General features: G+C 42.0%; 1 protein-coding gene across 4 annotated transcripts in view; it reads right to left on the bottom strand.

Annotated features, from left to right (window-relative positions):
- HHAT (hedgehog acyltransferase) overlaps nucleotides 1-16,631 on the bottom strand; it is a 142,663-nt gene extending 126,032 nt beyond the window's left edge. For 2 of the 4 annotated variants that reach the window (XM_030269065.4, XM_072927531.1), the window contains exons 1-7: nucleotides 16,478-16,631; nucleotides 16,090-16,214; nucleotides 14,647-14,714; nucleotides 13,344-13,457; nucleotides 12,548-12,742; nucleotides 11,095-11,307; nucleotides 8,339-8,510 (exon numbers count right to left, since the gene is read on the bottom strand). In XM_030269065.4, coding sequence (XP_030124925.3) covers nucleotides 8,339-8,510; nucleotides 11,095-11,307; nucleotides 12,548-12,742; nucleotides 13,344-13,457; nucleotides 14,647-14,714; nucleotides 16,090-16,183 — 856 coding nt within the window. In that variant the 5' untranslated portion in view covers nucleotides 16,184-16,214; nucleotides 16,478-16,631. The remainder of the gene's footprint in view (nucleotides 1-8,338; nucleotides 8,511-11,094; nucleotides 11,308-12,547; nucleotides 12,743-13,343; nucleotides 13,458-14,646; nucleotides 14,715-16,089; nucleotides 16,215-16,477) is intronic. The other 2 variants (XM_030269066.4, XM_030269067.4) reach the window with 2 other exon arrangements.
- Between the last annotated feature and the right edge of the window lie 1,003 nt (nucleotides 16,632-17,634).

Below are 17,634 nucleotides of genomic sequence, written 5' to 3'. Positions count from 1 at the left end.
CTAAAGCAGCACAGAATCTGAAAAATGTAACAGCTAAACCCTAAGGCATCACGACAAGATCCCCTTCTGCTACATCCAAGGCATAGAAAACTGGGACTCCACTTGGCATAATGGTTCAAACATATTTCAGTTTTCAAATCCACAGACAAAGGTCTCCTTAAGGTCTTGTAGCTGCCTTAATTCCAAAGGAGAAATTTCATCAGTGTGCTTGTTTACAGCCTCAGGTTATGACAGAAACTCCAGCATCTTACACAGATCTGAGATGTTCTCATTATGAAAATCAAATATTCTCATTATTATTATTATTCATGTAATTAACAACCTTTGAATGCATTATAAAGGAAGATTATTCCTACGAATATTCTAAATGTTCTTTGTTGAAAAAGGTAGCATTGACCAATAAGTAAAAATACAGTAAAAAGCAGACGCCAACACCTTTACAGAAACTGGTGAGGTCACTGCTGAAAGATCCAATAACTTTGGTGAACTTCTCCATCTGACAGCTGACATACAGAAAATCTCACCACAAAGAAGGCAAACTAAAATTATACTTTGATACAGAAAAAAATTATAAAATGCAATTGCTACATCTACTTCTACTCCAGTGCTCTGCTTTTGCTCAGTCATATTACTTAATTTGACTGAAGGATTTCAGACATTCAACACTATTTAAAACCTTCCAGCAGACTGTCCTTGGGCACAAAGTTTTTAATCTGACTGCAGCAGTACAACTCCATGAACATTTAAGTAACCTGTCTTTTTTTTAAGGGGGGGGACATCTCTATTGCATTCTGCTGACTAATAAGTATACAATGGATGACAACCAAAAGCTAACCATTAAAAATTAATCTACTGTATAATAACCTAGAGTGAAATTCTGGCACTGATAATGTAAAATGCAAAATTCCTGCTGACCTACACATGGCCACTATTTTGCTACAATAATCCAATATTTTTAGTTTTGATATCATAATCCATGTACACAATAAGAAACAGTTGTGCCATACAAGATAAAAATTGATGTTAGAACAAAATACTGAGACATGAATCTTATGTTATTTTACTTCAGGGAAACAGGCATCAAGTATTCAATAACATTTTTCCCCAGAGGAAAACAAACAATCAGAAGCACAATTTGGATACTAGCCAATTAGCTCCACATTAGATTACTGCTAAATCATCTGTACAGCCAAATTTCTGCTTTAATTCTCTTCTCATTCAGTGTCTCATTTCTTTTCTGACAAATTTCATTGGAGAGCTGAACACTGACACCCACACAAACCAATTATGAAGATCACAGCTGTCTGTGAAGTAGTAAAACTCAAAATCCTTTGGCTATGCTTGATGGAAAGGTATTTAGAAACAGGCTTCCACTCTGAGACCCAAAAAATCAATAAATTTGATTTTAAATGTAACGATGGAAGATTGAGTTCATGGATACCAAGTCATAATATGCAAGTTAGGGAAAAAAGGCATTTTCACCATCTCCAGTAACACATATCTAGGTTGTCATTACTGTAACTAACAGGCAGCTCAGTAACACTGGCATCTTAAACACAGCCATCACATCACAGTTACACCTGGCACACCGGAGCTACTCTGGGAGTGGGAATTCTAAGACTCACAAAAACAGCAACACAAAGGTCCCTATCAAAATACACAGATCAAGTTCTCATAGGTCTTGAGCTCATGCCAGCAGCAGGAGAGTTCTGGCCACACTGGGAAAACTAAGGGCAACATTCACAGCCACACAATAGCTGGGCTGCACTGGCAACAGGCTTTAAACCTTCTGGCATACCTGAGACATTCAAGCTGCTTTGCATTTGCTCCATTCTAGCACAAAGTAGCCAGAAGCACACAGCTTCACCCGATTTAGAAGCATGAAATTAACAATCAAATTCATTAACAATATCACATAATTTCTTCTCTAATGTTTGATACAATAATTCCTCCACATACGTGAGCATTATTTTAAAATGGAAACAAGCCATAACAAATGTATATTACAAAACACCTAAGAGGAAAGAGTACCGCCAAGATTGTATCTTTTCTCCAGAATAAATTAATTCATAGGATTGAAAGTTGAGGGGTTTTGTTTTTTTTTAACAGAATGTCTTAAGGGATAAAATATAAAGGTAAAGTATCTGATTTTAATCCCATGCATTTCAACAGTCAAGCTGTTTGAAGTCCCAGACTAAAGCAATTTATTTTTATAGAAGCTGGTATTTTCAATTTATCATCTTCCAATCCTTAAAAAATTCTAAGTTTTCCTATGCTTTAAAAATGTATTTATCAACCTTCAAATATTTTCCTTAACCTTACGTTTACTGCAAAACTGCATTTTCTAAGTTTCATAGAGCTTTGAAACAAAGATCATGACAAATTAGAATATTCACATGACTTAATTTTAGTCTACATGTTCTCAAAATTCTGACTGGTAGTTTTTGACAGAAGTTAACAAATAGAATATTTTCATAAGCAAGCAACAAAACGTTTGCATCCATATATTACAAATCACACTTGACATTTTTCTGTCCTTAAGACAACATCAAAAGTCATAGTAAACTGTAACTTAGAAGGCAATTTTATTATCAGCACAACATCACAACTTTACCCTTTTTGCAGCTACATTGACCCTACGGCATTAGTGATTGTAGATGCTTGTTTCTGTCAAGTACCAGGACAGGTTCCACTAGCAAACAGAGATAAATATGCAGTCACATTTCAAAAGGGTTACTGACACATGGCAGAAGTCTAATAGGAAGCAAACATTTATAACAGCTCAGAATTTCGGGCCATATCATCAAGTTCAAAGTATCTCAGCCTCCCAGCAGCACACAAGAAGCCAGAAACATCCTTCTGTGGATGGAGTAGTTGCAAGAAAGTACCACAGTGTTTGTCCTGGAGGCTAAGTGCTTATTTTTAGAGATAGCTGAATGGACATAAAGGTCCCAAAGTGAAATTACTTAAACAAGACTTAACAGCTGTCAAGGGATTCTCAGTCAAGGCACAGACAGGTCTTCCAAGTTAAAGTAAGCCAGAAGGCTTTTTGAGGACACACACATGCTTTAAAGACACCTACCATGAATACTCCCAAGGATTTTGAGAAATTTGGTCTAGTGGAAGGAATGCCCATGGCAAAGGGGTTGGACTTAGATGATCTTTAAAGTTCCCTTCTAACTCCAACCATGATATGAAAACATCTACTCTAAGTATTATGTTCAATTGTTAATACTTTCAGGGAAAGGATCTCTAAATAAACCAAGAGTTATCACACCGTATTGCTTTTACTGGGATAAAGTTAATTTTCTTCACAGTGGCCAGTGTGCAGCTGTGTTTTGGATTTGTGCAGAAAAGAGTGTTGATGAAAGCAGAGAGATGTTTTTGTTATTACAGGGTTTAGAGAGTCAAGGTCTTTTCTGCTCCTCACCCTCCACCAGTGAGAATGCTGCGGGTGCACAAGGAGCTTGGAGGAGACAGTCAGGACAGCTGAGCCTAACTCACACAAAGGGTATCCCATACCATATACTCAGCATATAAAGTTAGGGGAATAAGAAAGGGGGGGATGTTCACAGTGATGGCATTTGTCTTCCTAAGTAACCCTTGTACATAAAAGAGCCCAGCTTCCCTGGGGCAGATCCAACACCTTCTCAGTTTTATTCTTCCAATTATCATCCCACCTGTCCAAGAAAAGAAAATGAGTGGGCAGCTGTGTGGTGTTCAGTTCCTAGCTGGGATTAAGCCACAATATGCATGAGTAAAAAAAAAAGTAGTCATAGGAGTAGGTTAATTGCCAATATGGTCTTGAAGTTTAGTCTACAGAAAAGAATAGAAAAAGAAAAATGACACACATGAACACTTCTTTCTACAAAACAGGTAACAACTTAGTATTTTAGAAAAAAAAAAATCTAAGTTTTCTGACTCGTAGTTATATTTCCAGTTTTCAAACAGACCTCAATATGACAAATATTTAATCAATTTCTCCTTATCATTATCTTCCAGGATGGAAGAAATCTCAGACTTCTCTTAGTATTTCATTGCTACTTAGATAAATAGATACCCTGATTTCAATAGCAAAATGCTGCATCCTTCTGAAAATGAACTCAGAAATCTATTTCCTATCTTTGGGTTTATCATAAAAAACTGCTAACACATCAAAACCAGCACTCTACATCAAATTTACACAGACTACTCTGTAGGTCTCACTGTCAAAAAAGAACATACATAACATTTCTTCTTCTAACAAATTAAAACATGGGATCAGCAACTACAGATTAAGCCATGTGGCTCCACGTTTGAACAGGCCATATTCTAGACTGACTTACATGCCACTCATGAAAATACCCTTTTGAAGTAGCAGAGCCTAGTTAATAATTAAAACAGTGATAGCTAATTGACACTACCTTGTGCATGCTTCACTAGAACAAAAGGACCACACGTGGTTAGAACTGATACATGAAACCCATTGAGAATTCTTGACATTCTATCACGTGTGTACATCCCAGATGTATATCCACACATCACACACCTGACAAAGTACAGACAGATTCCTAGTAAAATATACTTTCACAACTATGGGATCTATTAAGATCTAGATTAATCCAGGGCAACAATTTTAATCAACAAAATATTTTCATACACACTTCTGTCTTCCATCACTCCCAGTACCCTGCCAGATGGACATGAAGCTCAGCTCAGATGAGCAGAGATAAGTAGATGGTGCTGAATCACCAGAATAAATGGAAGCCTCATCAGGGAAATACAGGCAATGCTTCTTCCAACATCTGCATTTTCAGAATCACACTCAACAAACAGATGACCTAGCAACACACATTTCAGTTTCTACACAATAGAATGTACCTTAGCAAAGTGAATTTTACCATTGATAGTCTACATTGTCATAGCAAAGAAAAAAAAAATCACTTGTTTCAATTTGAGCTCTTTCAACCAATGCTACTAAGCTCCCCATTACCACATGTCATGAATTTGTCATTCAGCTGAAGCTTGAAGAACAGACATTGAAAAGGATCACCAATCTAACTGTCTTTTACTCATTTCTTTTCTCTTGCTTCATTACATACCATATCCAAAAATTACTCTGTAGAACAGATGAACCTCTGATCTGGCACAGTGTAGCTATTGTTCTGGTATGCTGCAATTCATCAGGACACTGGATTACTGGAATTCATAGTGGGTTTTATTCTTGGTGCCTGCAAATCTACATTTTACAGTGTAAAATGTAAAGGCAGAAAATTATTCCAAATTAATGTTAAAACTGAGAAGAATGAACTATCATGGCTTCCATTAACGTGGAATATGGGTCTTCCTGCTGTGTCATTAGTTCTGAAAGCACCCAATTCTTTCAGCCAATCTGACTGATGCTACCAGAATGAGATGCAGCACTAACACAAAACCATGGAATTGCTATAAACACTGCATTTGATTGTCATCACTAAAAAAGCACAAATGCCCTGATATTGCTCAGTATGTCAATAGCAAACTATCCACAGACACAAACATTTGTGAACAGAGACACAATGATTTGTGAATTCTGGAAAATGCTCACATTCTCCAAACAATGGCTTTCTGGGACCAATAAATAAAAGTTCTGTGATTACTGACAGCTGACATCTTTAAATTAATTCTGTGTTCAGACATAAACATCCCTTCCACAAAATGAAGGGCCATACATATATAGCATAGAGTTGGATACAGCCCCATCATATTCCTCATTCTGTTCTGGATGTGGGACCTAATATTTGGTAACTGAAAAGCTATATTGCACCAACTGGTATGTTGCTGCTTCTAGAAACTCATTTGCCTCCAATTCCATCCACACAAGAGAAAATACTTCTCTTACTGCTGGGTAACATTCTCCTACTATTTTTTTAATTTAATACCTGTGTGCCCTTAGCAATATTAGTTTCAGTCACTTTAGTATTTCTGCTTTACATGGCCATAAATGGCACTGTAATACACTAGCATTATTTAACAAGCATTGTAACACAGGATTTAGTTGTGGTATTTTTTTATTTCTTTGTTGTCTCACCTTACAGGAACAGCACACAGTGATGCAGAACACACTGCAACTTCACAGTCATGAGGAGTAGACTGACATTGCCCTTAGGTGTTGGTAGAAAAACTTCACAGCAGCGTTGTCTTACCTGCACTTCTGGAATTTACTGCCCATTGTTCAAAGTTATCCCAGAAAAAAAAAATGTAGCAGCTGATATAAGCTCCCTAATTAGAGGTAACTGCAGAACAGCCTCACAGCCTTTCCCTTAAGTTTAGTAGGCTATCAGGGCAGCCAGGCATCACTGTGTAAATAGATGTTCCACGCTGTTTTGAAGCTGCTGAATTCAAACAGGACACCCAAAAGGAACAAACCCCAGCAGTGCAGAGAGGCTTACATACCATGGATAATCCTCCTGAGTCAACAACAAGCTTTTTCCTTGGTCTTAAGACTCAGTTATGTGACGAAATTAGTCCCAATAACACAGCATGCAAAGTAACAGAGGGGAGTGTTTAGCTCTGTACAGGAGCGGGTGTAGAACCATGGTAAGATCCATAAGAGTCCAGTAAGACTTAACAGTAAATTATTACTAGTACCAATACTCATATATTGGTAGCTCCCTAAAGCAAGTCACAATAGTGGCCTATCACTGATTTGAGTTTAAGGACACCTATATAACTATTGTGATAAAACCTGCAGAGAAAACATTAAGTGACCAACTTATAGCTCAAAAAATCTCATTTATAGTATAGTTTAAATACCTGCCAACATTACTACAGAAACAAAGCTCAGTGAGAATAGGGTTACATTTTGAGTACACCTATCCTAAAGGCAAGGGTCTCCACAGGCAGCTTGCTAAAATACAATTATTTAATTTGACATTGGGCAGCTTTACAGTCCAAACTTGCTCTACCAATGGCTTACATCTCCTGTTGCTTTGAGGCATTTTCACCTTTTCTAACCCTCTGTTCAAAATGCATTTTAATTCTTAGGATAACATACTTTATTTCATCAAATAAATATGCAGACAATTTAGCTGTTGCCTATAGTGTAACTCCCTCCCCATCCTATAAAACCAACACTGGTAGTCTTGAAAGGAGGAAGGAATCCATCAGTGGCACCACTGCTGGAATATTTAATCCCTAATTCTGGAGCCTTCCCTGCATTATCAAGTGGCCAGCTTTTTGTAACACACACAAGCACTAGGAGCTAACAGATTCAACTCATCAATGAACTGACATTTAGAATAGAAAATGAAAACTCAGAATCCCCTTTCTAAAAAGTGACTGAGTGAGGAGTAGAACAAACAACAAACCACTGAGGTAAACCTCTCCCTTTCTTGCTCTCTATCTGCCCTTGCCTTTTTTTAGATATAAAAATGATATACTAAAACACGTATCAAGTGTGTATGTATTCAGACAGGGGCACACAGAGAGTGCACACATTGCCCTCTGCTGACCAGAGTCCAGTGCAGTCCAAGTGTTCTCCAACACACACACTGTGGTGACACAGGTGAGCTTCAGCGAGTGCTGGACAGGACAGCATGTGCACCAATCCCTGGTGTAAGAGACACCTCCTGCAAGTCAGGAGTCACCAAGGCTTTTTCAGAAACCAGTTTTAAGGTCTGGGGTTTCTTTGCTTTTCTTCTTTCTACCTGGTCATACAGATTGAGAAGTGGGGGCAGGAATCAAATCAATCACATATGCCAGTTGCTTACATGCCATCACCTCAAGCTTTTGCTGATTTACACTGCATTTGTCAGCATTCCTTTTCCTCACAGCTGGGCATTTTAATGAAATACCAGGGAGCTGCAGACAAGGTAAAAGTGAGGGAAGCCAAGCAGGAAAACAGAACTGAGAGGTACTGACTACTACTTTCAGGTTACCTTATTTGCAAGTCCTTCCCTCTACTATTTTTATAAGTTCTGTCCTTTTCAACGTGAATGCAAACTAGAAACATCAATCAGAAGGAGATAAAAATAATTCTTAACATCTCCCCTTCTTCATCCCCAAGATAAATAAATTACTTTTAAGTGTCCACTTCTACGACTTGAGGGGGAGAATCACCTTAGACCAAAATTTAGAGACATATTCTAGACTGGAAAAAGTACAGAGTATTTTTTAATTTAGGAAGCAGCTCAATAAGTTCAACTAAGCTTATGGAGAATCCACATCTTATATTAAGAGTCTGTAGACCACCTTTCTGACAGTGGCTGGCTATAATGTGCTACAATTAAGTACCTACAAATGAACATAAAAGAGATGAAGACTGGGGTTCTTGAAGTGGGGAAAGAAGAAAGATTTCTGCTATTGCTTCTATACTCACCCAAAGCCCAGTAAGATGCAGATTCCAAAGGCAGAGTACTACTGTAGAGAGCATGGATATACATGAGGTGAATCATCAGCTCAGCCAGGCACCACCAAAAGAAAATACGAATTATGCCCACAATTAAGATGCTGAGATTGGTCTTCACACTGAAAGCTTCTTGTCTCCTCATCTAAAGAAGAAATCCAAAGAGGTTACCTGGCACAAAACTGACCATTTTATGCAAAACACTTATCCTGGGAACTTTTGACTACATCATTTGGAAATTCCTCACACACTCTCTAGCGAGACTGGTCTTTCCATTCTCAATCTCAGTAAGCAGTAGAAACCAACAAGAAGCCAAATGTGTATGCACATTGCACCTAACTGTCGTAAAAAAGGCCAACTGTTGTTAACCTGAACAGAATCCATACATGGGACTTTAATTCCTGCAACTTGGCCTCTGGAGATAATATAAAAAGATTAAAGAAACTGCAGCTATGAAGAAGGTTTTCCAAGCAGCAGCCCTTCCAAACAGGAACAATGACTGCTTACACTTAAAATACCTCCGACTTCTACCAACTGCAGAGAATCGATGACTTGAGGACAGTTCTTAATTTTCCTCCCATAGCATTGCCAAAGTCAGCAAGATCTACAGAATGTGCTGGGAAAATGGAAATGCAAGTTAAATATTCAATAAGGTAAAGCCTGCAGTTGGCAGGCTTCTCAAGAGGCTCCAAACTCTTAGACTGCTAACTGCAGTAAACACATTGGCATATTATTATTGCACCACCTTTCCACAATAAAAGAGAATAGAATAAAAAACCAGAAACATAGGATTGCCTAAAAATTTAGTCATGCATTATAGATCCATTATTGTGTGCAGTATTTCCTTCTCCAGTCTCTAACTGGCCATCAAAAATGCACACACAAGAGAAGTAACCAACTCATCTGCACAGGCCCTCAGTCCCAAGCACAGTCTAGTTAACATGCACACTCATTTGGAGGGCTCCAAATGTTGTATCAGCTACATGACAATGTGAAAGCTTGGAGACTTCCATTTTATCACAGGGATTTGCACAACAGGTCTTCAAACCCACATCTAGAACTGCTATGCCTTGCTTTAACCCAGAAATTCCACAAGGCCAGTGACAAAGTGGCAGTGTCTCATTTTTGCCTGGCAGTGGATACCAATTGCCAGAACTGCTATTACACTCTTTGGGTCATACAGCAGTTCACTGTCTCCAGCTCCAGAATTTCTGCTTTCCAGTGTGCTCAGCAGGAGCCCTCATCCCAGTCTCAGCTTTAGTTAAGGGGTTCTGAGAGTAGTCTCTTACAACACCATCAATCAAGATTCTCTTTGTATTGTGCATTTTGAATCAACTGCTGGGCACTGTGTCCTTTGAAATCCTTTTCTGATTTCATCTGCCAAGTAATGTCTCTGCTCAGGTAAGAGCTCTGACAATACCCTTCAGCAAACACATTAGGGTTGTTCAGTTTGTTCCATCTTCTTCATGGTTTTAACCACAATATTTAAGGAGAACATTCTACAAATACAGACATATTATTCTCAATCTTCCTTTTTCTTCTTATACCAAGAACACGTGCTCTTTGCATAGTTCTTTGCTGAGCCATATCAGGTGAGCTAAGTTTCAAAGCAAGGCTCCTTGAGATTTTCCTATCAGCTATTCTCAAGCTGTGTTCAGCTTGGAGTCCTACAGGTCTTCTGAAACAGTCCTTGCAAAGAAAGTACAACTGTCCCTCTCCTGGCAACAAGGATTTAGGTGGAATTTAACACACTTCAGAAGCTACAAAACAATCATTAGTAAAAAAATACTACCTCAGTTTCTATGCAAGTCTATGTGGATTTTTCCCACAATATCCAGCCCAAGATAACATTCAACCTTGCATCTTCCAAAGCAAGTGAAAACAAATGAGCATAGGACTTTTCACTCAAGGATCCACTGTAATCTAGTTTCACTTTCAAAAAGCCCGGTATTTACTTTGGCTTCAACAGAAAATTCCCAAATATAAACAGCAGCAAGTAATCCCTAGGCTTCTATGCATAACTGAAAAAGCAGTTTTATGGTTTGACATGTTCACTAATCCACTTTGACACAATAATTTTAACTGTAGACATAACAGGTTGTGATACCTCTTCTTACTCAAGTAAGAAAATATGGAAAACAATAAAGGATGAAGACATGGACTTTTCCCATCATGTAAAGAGCAGGCTTGAAAAGAAGCCTGCAAGGGACTAAGAAAAGCACTCACTACAGTTTGTAGGTCTTATCTTTTAAACAAGCTGCTCAGTTGAAGCAAAGTGCTCCTAGTAAGTCATCAGCTGTTTTCACAAAAATGTGAGGAGAAACTGGAGTTTTCAGGAATTCCCAATACAATCTATCAGCTTTCTGTGACTCTGAAATCCATTTCAGAATTAATAGCAAGCTTATGCTGGAAACATTAGCTTTATTTCACCTGATGAAGAAGAAAACAATAAAACAGACCAGAAGCTGCATGCTAAAATTATGAACACTCTCCGAATGTAACAAAGCATGTCACTGGCTCCCTGGTTGATGGGATGAATCTGATGTCAGACAAGAGTATCCTGTGAAGCAGAAGAACTTGGGGAGACAGGTTTGTGTTAAAAGCTGATATACGGGACACTACAAAAGTTCACATGATTACTCAAAATTGTAGCATTCCTATAGTATTATTTCTTGATTTTATAATATGTGGAAGACAGCTTTAGACACCCAAACAACAGCCAGTGTTACCTGTTTACTGAATTCATCAAAATTCACGAGGGGTCCATTGTGGAATGTAGGATAGTAAAACACATATGCCAGCATCCAGGGGAATGAGTGGGATGACTTCTGGGTAGGTGCATGCCAGCAGTACTCCAGGCTGAAGCTAGTGCAGAAGAGGCAGCGGACAGACACAGTGAAGAGCAGCAGGTAATACTCATTTTCAGTGTCGTACCACTTTCTCTGCAAAACAAAACAAAAAAAGATCATGATTGTGCAATGCTGTGTTTTCTTTATGGCAAGACAGCAATGTCTACTCAGATCTCAACTTTTGGGGTCAGCAGCAGGACAAAACTAAAGCAAATAGCAGCGGGAATGACAACCTAAAGTGAACAGCACTGAACAGATGAACAACAAGCACTAACTTTTGATGGAGAAAGATCCTCCAGAGCTTCTGCAGCCAGCATAAAGAGACAACAGCTTGATTTCAGAAACATGTTAGGCTGTGAAGCACCAGGACAGCAGGAGAGCTCTACCTCAGATTTAGTCCAGTACTACAATATTCAAACCAGCTGGCAACACAATTGACAGCCAACGGACTAGCAGGGCTGAAGTTAGATGTAAAGAGAATCAGTCATTCCTGAGAAAACTTCAGTCTGGAAAAAATGCTACTGAGCTATGTTATTGATTCTTTGACACTTGGTATCACACATTTTGCCAACAACAAAAACCTATCATCACAAAAAACTTGGAAACAGCAAATGTAGCTTGGCTGACTGACAATTTGCATTGCAGTGGGCCCTCTCCTCAGCTGAGCAAATCACAAAACCTGACCACACCAGATGAAGAGATTCTACACACTCATTCCCCCTCCCCCTGAACATCAGGACAACAACCCTTAAAACAAATGTCTTGTTTTTCCCATTGGCCCAATAAAATACAACAGGACACTTCCTCAGAACTTGTCAACAGTTTTTCCATATTTGTAGTACCCAGAAAAAGCCACTAGAGTAAAACTGAGCTTGCATACAGCTAGTTGATGCAAGAAACTCATTTGATACAAATCAAAGTGTTGGAGAAAGTCTCCTTCCCTGCAGAAGTCACAGCCACCAATAAGTACAGGCACGCTTATACTGAGTAACTCCTGGAAACAAACCCAAACAAAACCCAGCACCGTGAATTGGCATGATTAGAGTTCCAATGAAATGTGTTTAATACAGCACTAGTGAAGTATTATCATACTCCAGCTCTACTGAATACCACTTACACATTAAGGGACATACTTTTATTCCAGTGCACTGGCCACCATGATAGAGAAATGTGACTTTAACTGGAGCAGCTCCAGCATGAGTGACTGCAGTGCTACTGCTTAAGATTTCTCAAACCTCTGCTTATTATCAACAGTATGATGCCATAGAGATAGATGTCTTTATAGACAACCGTCACTATAACTAATTGGATGCTTAATTAGTCCCCACATTACCTTGGTTTCTTCCACGGCTGGTATGCGTAAAGTGGCCAGAAGGATTAGGGAGCACAACCATGTCAGGAGTGACAGCTGAAACTGAGCCACAGCAAAGGAAATAGCTGCATGTAACAAAATTACAGCAAAGCCCTTGATTCCCAGTAACAACCAGCAGGCAGCCATTCCATAAACCATCAAGCACCATGGTTTATACTGTCAGAAAAAGAAAAGTTAACAATCTTCAGTTTAATTATTTCTGAAGAAAAAAGGCATTTAATACCTGTGCTGCCTACACAGGTTTTGCAGTAGAGACAAGTGTAGTCAACAAGGTGAGGAACACACATTAAAAAGTACAAACTCAACCATATCCCTAAAAGTGAAAGGGGAGGTGTTTCTGTAGTAGCACCACATGAAAACCAGAGGCTCCCTAATTTGAAGGAGAGCATAATTTCTTCCTTTCCTTCCCCAGACTAGCAGGTGTGACATACAGATAATTTCCCACAACCATGCAATCATTTAGCAATCACGCCAAAACCCAAGCAGCCATCACTTTACATACTTTCCTCATAAAGGAACAACTGCGCCCTTCTTATGTGTACAAGTCAAACAATGCTGTTTAATGGCTTACAACAAGGCAGAGGGTTTTAGAGATTGGAGGCTGAAGTCTCCAAACATTAAGGCAACTAACCCCCACACACAATTCACACCACAGGATGAGATTTACTACTGTCAGTGGCCTAACTGTAAAGCTTCCCATGTCCACATTAAACAAACCCATCAGAAACTTCCCACTGTGAAGAAAATCCCTACATACCTTCTCCACCAAGAGCCTGGACATTTGTGATACCAGCAGGTGACCAGCCAGAAGCCACAGTATACGTTCCCTTCCCCATTCAACCCAGTAGCTCCACTCAAAGTCCATGGGGTCCTGTGACATGAAGGGAACTGGTCACTGTGTGTATCTGGCCATAAGGGACAAAGCAACACTTCCATAATAAAATTCCTGTGTGGTACCCAACAGAACTCCCACATCTCAGGAACACTATTTCAGCAATCCAGCTGGATCACTTACAGCAGTGAACTCAGCACCATTTTCACTTCCAGTGAGGCAAAGTTCAGGAAAACAGAGCTGGTATTGTGCCTCCTAAACTTCACACTGGTGCTGAAGCTGAGCAACTTCAGCTCTCCTGAGGGATTCAGAGAGCAACTCTGCTCTGCCTTGGAAAACCAAGAACTTCAGTGGAAAGGTGCTTTGCTGGAAGAAAAGTTTAGCTCCCCATTTCAGCAAAGTCTAGTTGCAATCAGATAGAGTTAGGTCAGCTGGAGTTACCTGTGGCAGGAGATTTTTATCTAAATTAAGTAAGAGGGATCAGCTGGTAGCCCCAAGTCCAATACAGAGCCTCACTAAAAGTTCATCTCAACTACCTTAAAGCTTTCTAAAAAGCACATATCAAAGGTCCATTACCAGCAGTGATGGCAGGCCTGAACACCAAAACACTTCCAGACATGCATTCCTGCTTTTGTGTAAGCAATCCTCAAGATTATTTGCATGATTTGCTTTTGACCTCACAACCTTTTGAAGAAATACAAGTATGTGGGGGTAGGGATGTGTCTTTTTGTTTGGGGAGAGGACTGACAGTTTTCTTACTGCTTTGGGTTTTTTTTAATACCAACTATGCTTCTTTAAACGTTACACCTCAAAATCTCTTCTCTATGCTATACTCCAGGCTAACCAAGAGAAAAACACATTCATTGACGTTAAGCATCATCCAAATCACGTACTAACAAGAAAAAGGGGGAAAGGCTGAAAGAAGTGTCAAGGCTGATCAGAGTTTTAAGGCCAAAGAGTAAAATAGAAGATTATCAAGAGACATAGCAAAGGGTAAACACTTAAATCAGGGATCAAGAAAAGGAACAAAACTTTGGCTATGATTCTTAGATCCAGACACACCCAGCCAGCCTCTCTTCCTCATCAGAAACATTAGACTAAAATTAACTATAAATATCCAAATCTGCATGTTACTATAAACTTCTAAAGCTAAATCAGAAGCTTGGATGTGCAAAGGGTATGGAGACATGCTTATTGGCACAAAACAAGACACTGTCACCCCTCCTACCTTTTTTAGCCCCCGAAAGAGCGTCCCTGGGTCCAGCCCAAACCTTCTGTCCATTGCAGCTTCATACTCTGCAGGGAAGAGCAAACCTTTGATAAGAACACAACTGCCAGAGCAGGAAGAGTCAGGGATGGGTTCTCTGCTGCTCAAGACCATGTGGTCTCCATCAGTGAGGATACCCATATCCAGGGAAGGGCAAGTCACCACATCACCACTGCTCACTAAGTGGGCCAACTGCGCCACAGCTCTGCCCCATAGTATTGGCAAAGCAATTTCCCAAAACCGGTGTTTTGGCAATTTGGCAATGAGGACAGTAGCAGCAACCCACCTTTTAGCACACAAGACCTGCACTAATCCTCACTCGCCATTTTTCAGAACTGCCTGGTTTCTCCCACCAGAGCAGTAAGGGGACACAGACCCAAGAGTGGCCAGTACAGCCAAAAGAGAGAAAAGCTGCTCAGAGAAGCTGCCTCTAGAGCCCATTGCCACCACATTTTGCCACTTCAGCAGAAGACTTGCTGCATGCATGGGTGCATAGCTCTGTACCCAGTTACACAGCACTCCTTCCACTGCTCTGCAAATGCCTTTCTGGCACTTCTGTTCTTCCCTTGAACGCTTTCAAGAGCCAGGTAGAGTCATTAATGTCATTAATGTAATTGTTGATTAAAGCCTAATAAGATGCAACATATATTCCCTGCAAAGGCTCTCTAGCTTGTTATACTTTTACAATGCAACCTTTATTTAAATACCACTGTGCTATAACATAGCTTCTTTTCATCTACAAACTGTACTTAATTTGTTTAAAGTCCCACCCTTGCCCTGCAATACATAGCTCCACAGCTTCAAACCAAGCCACCACAGCAGCTACCAAGAGGTTACACAGGGCAGAGGTAGGTGTTTGGAAACAAGCTGACCACAAAGCTCTACAGACAACCCAACCATTGCTCTGAGCCCCAGACTCAGCACTGGAACCCCAGAGCTCCAGGCAGGGAACACCAACTTGCCCTAGGGCCTCTCCGGGTTCAGACCCTGGCAAGTACCATCAGAAGGCAAAGCTGCTTCTGGACCACCCACCTGCACGGAGCTGCTAGTGACTAGCCAGGGAAAACAAGACAATTCAAACCCAACTTTCCTGAATTTTCCCTGAGTAGCTGAGCTTCAGAAGTCTCCCTCATATTTTCCCTGACAGCCACATCCGAGTACAGCATAACCACAGGCCGTCCTAGCACTCAAAGGCAAAAAAGCCCTGGGACAAAGCTGTCTGCTCAGGTGGCATCTGCCTACTGCTTCCTCGCACAGGGCAGGTTGGCAGCTGGGAAGAACACAGGGGCTCCTCGCACAGGAACAAAGTAGAAACTGACCAGAGACGAGAACTCACAGCGAACAGCCTCGCCAGGCACGGGGGGAAGCCGTGCCCGAGTGAGCACGCCCAGGGTACACACTTACTTCGAGACACTTGGTGCGCTTCGTAGAAAGCGTAGAGGTGGGAGCCCACGGTCAGGAGCCCGTAGAGGCAAAGTTCCCAGGCCGGCAGCAGCATCGGCACGGAGCTGCTCCCGCCAGCCGCCTCCCTGCGGGGAAAGAAAGGACAGGAGCGGTTTCCTGGCGGAAGGCAGACGGGCACCGAGCAGCGGGACACGGGGCACGGCCCCGCGGCTCCGGACCCCGCGCTGCCGGGCCCGCAGCTACCGGGAGGGCAGGCGAGCCATGCCCGGCCGCAGAGGCCCCGGGTCCAAGGGCTCGGCACGGCCCACGGCTGGCGGGACCCGCGGGACAGCGCCAGCCCCAGGACAGAAGGGAGGGCAGGGGAGAGGAGACGCCGCTGCCCCCTTACCTGAGGAGGGCCGTGCCGCCGGGAGAGGAAGGAGCGGCAGCCGCGGCCTCGGGCGGGCGGGCGGGCCGGAGGCTCCACGCCCGCAAGCGAGCAGGCGGCCCCGCGCCCGGTCCTGCCCGGCGGGAGCGGGGCGGGAGCGGGGCGGGAGCGGGGCGGGAGCGGGGCGGGAGCGGGGCGGGAGCGGGGCGGGAGCGGGGCGGGAGCGGGGCGGGAGCGGGGCGGGAGCGGGGCGGAGCTCCCGGCGCTGCGCGCCCCCGGCCGAGCGCTGGGCGGCGCTGCAGCCCGCTCAGCCGCGGGCTGTGCGCGGCTACAGGGCCTGAGTGTGCCGGGAGAGCGTGTGGGTGCGGCTGCGGGGTGTAAATGCACAGATACGGGTGTAAATACACAGCTGCGGGGTGTAAATACAAAACTACAGGGTGTAAACACACAGCTATGGGATATTCATACACCCTCAGGGTGTAAATACACAGCTACAGGGTGTGCATACACCCACAGGATGTAAGTACACTTATAGGGTGTAAATACACAGCCACGGGGTGTGCATACACCTACAGGGTGTAAATACACTTATAGGGTGTGCAAACACAGCCACACGGTGTGCATACACCTACAGGGTGCACATACACAAGGTTCACACACACATACAGCCTGCACACACCGCTACAGGGTGTCCATCCCGGCCTTTTACAGCCTTCTTTCCCACTCTCACTGAAGTACAAGGCACAGTGAAGCTGGGACACTGTTCTTACCATTATCATGACACAATCTGATAAATTAGCAGGTCTGAACTACACCACCAAAGCAAGAATGTGAGGCTGGAAATTCTGGTGGTGTCAACTCCCTCCTGAATCAACCTGCATTTTAGCAAGGGCTTCTTCCTCCTGGCACCGCAGACATGATTAATGAACCTCACTGTTCCTAAAGTACACTAACTTTCCAACCCCAATCCATGCTCATCTGATCTTGCACTAAGTGACTTTTAACCCGCTCTGTTGCTGAGATCAGTGGTATCATATTTTATATCTTAATGGAGGGAAATATTTAATATCCTATTGGACATTTTCTTGCTAGATCTTTAAGTTCCTCTTAAAAAATAGTATTTCTGTTCCCCTGATTACCTGGCTGCATCCTCAAATTGCTGTTTCTGAATCTTTGAA

This window comes from Taeniopygia guttata, chromosome 3, assembly GCF_048771995.1.
Source record: "Taeniopygia guttata chromosome 3, bTaeGut7.mat, whole genome shotgun sequence".
NCBI lineage: Eukaryota > Metazoa > Chordata > Aves > Passeriformes > Estrildidae > Taeniopygia > Taeniopygia guttata.
The sequence above is the reverse complement of the archived record's forward strand: the minus strand, read 5'-3'. Positions and strand labels throughout refer to the sequence as shown.